This window comes from Spermophilus citellus (assembly GCF_964194105.1).
Source record: "Spermophilus citellus genome assembly, chromosome: 11".
In the NCBI taxonomy this organism is placed as follows: domain Eukaryota; kingdom Metazoa; phylum Chordata; class Mammalia; order Rodentia; family Sciuridae; genus Spermophilus; species Spermophilus citellus.
The window spans coordinates 77,144,973-77,151,131 of record NC_138192.1 but is presented as its reverse complement, the minus strand read 5'-3'; the positions used below and the strand labels follow the sequence as shown (position 1 = coordinate 77,151,131).

Below are 6,159 nucleotides of genomic sequence, written 5' to 3'. Positions count from 1 at the left end.
CTGCCTAGAAAAGTTTATAGAGGCTTATACTAGATTTTTCATACCGTTCCCAGAACGCCACACATATTTTGAAAGGTTACATTACACCTCAGGTTTTAGAATGATGACATTACCTACTATTGTCCTTTCTGCTTTCGATGATTTCCAAATGGTTCAGTGTCTACTTTCATCAAGTAATACCTAATCTAAAAACTCCAGGACCTGGAGATTTGGGTGGAGTATGTTAGAGAGAGTGTCCAGGGGACTCTACTACTTAGTAGTGAAGTGCACGTGACGGACATGGCGAGGGGATCATGAAACTGTCTTGTGATGCTCAGTTCTTCTTCCTTTAGCAGCACTGGGATTTTGATTCACTCCATCTTTCAGTGAAATTTAACCCAAATATTGTGGGGTTTGTCTTGCTCATTTCTTTCTACTTTGATGATCTCGTATTCTTTGCCTTCTTCTACCTTCTCTCTTTCCTTTCTCGGATCTTCTCTTCTCATCCTCCTTCATCTTACACTTTCATGACGTGTTAGAGTGAGTAGAGGCTAGTGGTTTGGAAGTGGATAATTTTAGAAAGAACTGTCACGTTCCACAGGTGATGCAAGGACAGAGGGAATGAGGAAGAAATGTGGGATACAATTTCTGCTGTCAAGGAATATATAGGGAGGCTGGGGAGAGAAAATATAAACAGGAAAAGTGGCATCATCATGAAGAATTAGGTCACAAGAGAGAAGAGATGTCTGCAGAATAGATTCTGTCATGTGGAGAAGCCTCAGGGGCCACGAAAGCTGTAGGGTTAGGAGAAGATGAGTGTTGGGTCTGGGAATTCTTGGAAGAGATGCATATTAGTGCTGGAAGAAGAAGGGGGTATATGGATGGCTGTAAAAGTTGAAAGGAGAAGTTGGAGACAGGATTTTTAAATTTATATTCATCTTGGTTCTCTTCCCTTTCTTTCAAGGGCCGCTAGTAGAAGCACTGCCTCTCAATCTCTAATTCAAATGAATATTTAGAAGACAATATGACAGGCCACATAAAATGGACCCATCTTTGGACTAAGGACACAAGTATTTCTTCTGCATCTACTAGGAAATAAAAGCTGGAGTGCCTATTTATTTTTTTTGGAAAAACCCATCTATTCATTCACTAAATATCCATTGAGTATCTGCTATGCTCCAGGCACTGTACTATATTGTGGGGATACAGCAGTAAAGACGACATAGATGCCCCTGACCGCTTGGAGCTCTGTGAAGGAAAAGCAGAAGCCAATTTTCACTAAGTTCCAGGGGCTCCATACACAGAGGATGGCTGGTGGCAGTACTGTTTCAGGTAGGACTGTTAGAAGCCCGATCCAACTCACCCTCATTCCATCAGCCTGTTCTGCTGTTCCATTGGTGGTTGGTTGGTGGATACCACTTTGAGGAGTCACTTTTCCAGGAACAGAATCTCTGATTCCAGAAAATGATAAATGTGTTAGAAGAACACTGAAATCAACACAGTAAACAAAATTTCAGCATTCAGTTCCAGATTAATGAAGCTAGCAGGATGGCAGAAATACAATACAGAAAACTCCTTGAAGGTTAGGAGAGTACATTATAGCGATTGGTGTTTTTTTTTTTTTTTTTTTTTTTTAAGAGAGTGAGAGAGGAGAGAGAGAGAGAGAGAGAGAGAGAGAGAGAGAGAGAGAGAGAATTTTTAATATTTATTTTTTAGTTCTCGGCGGACACAACATCTTTGTTGGTATGTGGTGCTGAGGATCGAACCCGGGCCGCACGCATGCCAGGCGAGCGCGCTACCGCTTGAGCCACATCCCCAGCCCAATTGGTGGTTTTACCAAGAATACAAATAGCAGGTAGGAACAAGTAGGGCTTTTGAAAAAATGCCCAAAACTAGGCAGCACAACAGAGATAAATAAAATACACAGTTAAGAGGCAAATAATAAAATACTATAATTTGGCCTCCCAGCATGAAGAAGAAAGCTGAGACTGGAAGAATGGATTAGAATTCATGAGTCATTTGTTCAGTTTTGAATTGATGGCGCCCTGGCTGGTTGGAGAGGCTGGTGTAAGGAATTGTTCTTCTTTCCAACCCTGTGATCGCTGGAGAATGGTCCTGCTCTCTTGTTCTTTCTCTGAGGAGGCTAACCATTTTTTAAGTAACAACTTAAGACCTGCCACTGTGCTGTGTTCACATGCATTACTTCACAAGGCCCTGCAAGGCACATGATGACATTGAGGCTTAGAGAAGTTAAGTGGCCTGTTCTAAGGTCACTCTGTGAACACAGTTAATTCCAACTTATTAGTGCTCCTCTTCATACAGTCTAACACTTCTTGTCCTGTGGCTTCTTGTGCCCTTGACACTTAGCAAATGACCTCTGTTTGAGAGACAAAAACCTCAATCAAAGTGGGAGTGATTGTTTCACCTGGGAGTGAAACAATCTGGAAATACCCTTTTCTGTGGATTTAAGGCAGGGACATCTATTTAATTATTCACTTCTAGGGATACCTTACATCAGGGTCTGCTAAGGCAAGGATTTGAGAAACAAGTTGCATTTTTGTAGTTCCAGAAAGTTTGGAAGTGCTTCAAACAAAACAAAACAAAATGTCATTGACTTTAGAGAACGTCAAAGGAGAAGCCAATGAAAAGAGTTTCCAATGGTCAAAGCTGGAAAAATTGGAACAAAATAAATAAAGTAGTATTGAGTTATAACCCAAATATCTAAGAGAGACCATACTGATATAAATAAATAAACAGGTATAAATAAATAAACAGGTGGAAAAGAAACAAATAGATGCAGAAAAATTTAAAAATATTATGTAAATATTTTGCACTTAAGGATGGGCAATATAAACTGGGCATGGAAGCACACTCCTGTAATTCCAGCTATTCCAGAGTCCAAGGTGGAATGATCATGAGTTCAATGTCAGCCTGGGCAATTTAGCAAGACCCTGTGCAAAAAAATAAAAATAAAAAATAAAGATAAAAATGGTTGGGGAACATAACTCCCTACTCCTCAAGTGTGGTCTACAGAGTGACTTCTTTCCAAAAAGCACAGAATGGACAGGGGGAAAACAGTAACTTCATAGTGGGAATCCTGACAGACACTATCTCAACTGTCTGCATTGACAGCAATAAGTCAAGTGGACCGGAACACTCTTGATCTGATGTAAAATGGCACTTTGTCTCTATGAGTTTACCAACCCCCATAATCCCAGGAGAAGAACATCCGACAAGATAACTGACCAGTGCTCCTCAAACTGTGGAAGCCACCCAAAACAAAGAGTGTCTGAGAAATGGTCAGAACAAGAGGAACCTAAGGAGTCACACAGACTGAATATAATGTGGTGTCCTGGATGGGATCCTGGAATAGAAAAATAACCTAGGTTAAATCCAAGGAAATATAAATAAATGCAGGCACTAGTTAACAAGATGCATTAATACTGGTTCATTAATTATAACAAACATACTGTATTTGTATTAGTTGCAGTTCTCTAGAGGAACAGAATCAATAGGAAGTTTGATTATAAAAAGGGAATTTATTAGGTTGGCTTATACAACCAGAAGCTGGAAAGTCCACAATGGCCATCTGCAGGCTGGAGAGCTGGAGGAACTGGTAGCTGCACAGTCCAAGAGGCTGAAGCCTCAGAACAAGAGGGATCAATGATACTACCCTAGTCCAAGACCCAAGGCTTCTGGAAACTCCCTGGAGAATCACTGGCAGAGTCTACTTTGGAAGAGTGAAGTAGCAAGAGTTTGATGTCTAATTGCAGCAGCAGTCAAGAACCGGTTCAAGGAGAATGCAGCTTGCATCTGCTGCAGCTTCCTTGTTCTTCCAAATTTTATTCCATTCAAGGCATGATCCTATTGGATGGTGCTGCCCATCCTTAGGGAGGGTCTCCACTTCAATTTGCTATCTCACATGCCAATCATTCCTAGGCACATCCTCATTGACACACCCAGAAGCCTCTTAATCTTCTGTATCTATTAATCCAATCAAGCTGACAATTCAAATTACCCTTTATAACATTAATGTAAGATGTTAATAACAGGAAAAACCAGGTATGGGGAATATGAGAATTTTGTACTCTCCTCTCAAATTTTCTGAGTTTTTCTTTTCTTTTCTATTCTTTTTTTTTTTTTAAGGTTCAAGGGACTGAACTCAGGGGGGCATTCGATCACTGAGCCACATCCCCAGCCCTTTTTGTATTTTATTTAGAGACAGGGTCTCATTGAGTTGTTTAGCACCTCGCTGTTGCTGAGTTTGACTTTGAACTTGTGATCTCCTGCCTCAGGCTCCCAAGCTGCTGGGATTACACACGTGTACTACCAACCCGGGACTGAGGTTTTTTTTGTCTGTTTGTCTTGTTTATTTGTTTTTGTTTTCTTGTGCTGGGAATTGGACCCAGTGCCTCATGCTTGCTAGCTAAGTGATCTAGTACTGAACTATAGCACCAGCCGTCTTCTTAATTTTTTGTAAATCTTAAACTGTTCTTAAAAAAAAAAGCTTACTAACAAAATTGGTTAAATTCTTAGCTTCAAAGTCTAGACCCTTGAATTTTATGTTAAATCATCTTCTATTACAACAGAATTGAGTTTGATTTCAGCTTAGCCTAAAATTTTATGTTTCTTTTCAGTACCAGGGATTGAACCCAGGGGCACTTAACCACTGAGCCACACCACCAGCACTTTTTATTTTTTATTTTAAGACAGGGTCTTGCTAAGTTGCTTACAGCCTTGCAAAGTTGCTGAGACTGGCTTTGAGCCTGTGTTCCTCCTGCCTTAGCCCCCTGAGCTGCTGGGGTTATAGGTTTGTGCCACTGCAACCAGCTAAAATCTTATGTTCTTATATAGAAAATAATGTGCTTCCATTTTCAGGTAGGGTAATGGTTGTGGAGCTTTGTTTATGGCTGGGGAAAGAAATATAGTCAATCTTAAAAATTATTTCCTATAGCACATAATAAATTTCATATTAATCTATATTTGAAACACATGAATATGGAAATTTGTGAGAAAATATGTATTTATCAGCTGGGCATGGTGATGCATGCCTATAATCCCAGTGACTCAGAAGGCTAAGGTAGAAGGATTGTGAGTTCAAAGCCAGCCTCAGCAAAGGTGAGGTGCTAAGCAACTCAGTGTGGTCTCTAAATAAAATACAAAATAGGGCTGGGGATGTGGCTCAGTGACAGAATGCCCCTGAGTTCAATCCCTGGTACCAAAATGTGTGTGTGTGTGTGTGTGTGTATTTATCATGAAGATAATTCTCTGGATAGAGTTGACACAGAGCTTTTTTTTTTCCCCAGGACAGCAATGACTCCTCACTTAATGCTTTTTGCTTTGCTCAGAGTAAACATATGGTATTGGTTGAATTTTTTTTTCTATGCAAGACTCTCAATGTTTGCACACTAGGTTTTATAGATCTATGCTTAGCTTCTAGGGATGCTTATCCAACTGTCACTGAGATCTCTGGTTCTGATTCTATCAATATTCGATAAGGATATTGGTTTCAAATTGTTATGGTTAATAGAGAAATGGGCAATTTTAAAAATGTTCCTTTTGTACTAGAGATATTTTGGAAATGTAAAAACACTTAAAGGTATCTATACATCAATTTTAAATGGCTGATGTTTGTTAAATAGAAACAATCACTTCAGAAGCACAGCATATTATATATTTTATCTAATTTGGTCCTTTTTTAACACCTCATTCCATAAATTGGAACATATCACTTTGGTATGCAGTCATGCACCACATCACATTTTAGTCAATACTATATTATGGTAGTCCTGTAAGATTATAAGGGAGGTTTAAAATTCCTATTGCTTAGTGATGTGTTAGCCATCATAAGGTCATAGTGCATGCATTATTCACATGTCTGTTTTAACACTGCTATAAGCAAAGCTACTGCACTGCCATTCATACAAAAGTATAGTACATTCAATTGCACAGAGTATATAATACTTCATAATGATAATACACAACTATTTTACCAGTGATGTATTTACCATACTACATTTTAAATCTTAGAGTATATTCATATATATATATATATATATATATATATATATATATATATATTCTTACATATGTATGTGTGTGTGTATTCTACCATAAAATATGCTAGGCTGGGGATGTAGTTCAGTGGCATAGTGCTTCCCTAGCATGTGCAAGGCCCTG

At 39.1% G+C, this 6,159-nt stretch overlaps 1 protein-coding gene across 1 annotated transcript in view; it reads right to left on the bottom strand.

Moving 5' to 3' along the window:
* Positions 1 to 1,665: 1,665 nt before the first annotated feature.
* The window catches only part of CDCA7 (cell division cycle associated 7), a 445,263-nt gene continuing 440,769 nt past the window's right edge, over positions 1,666 to 6,159 (bottom strand). The window contains exon 9 of the mRNA XM_081262239.1: positions 1,666 to 1,803. Coding sequence (XP_081118365.1) covers positions 1,692 to 1,803 — 112 coding nt within the window. The 3' untranslated portion in view covers positions 1,666 to 1,691. The remainder of the gene's footprint in view (positions 1,804 to 6,159) is intronic.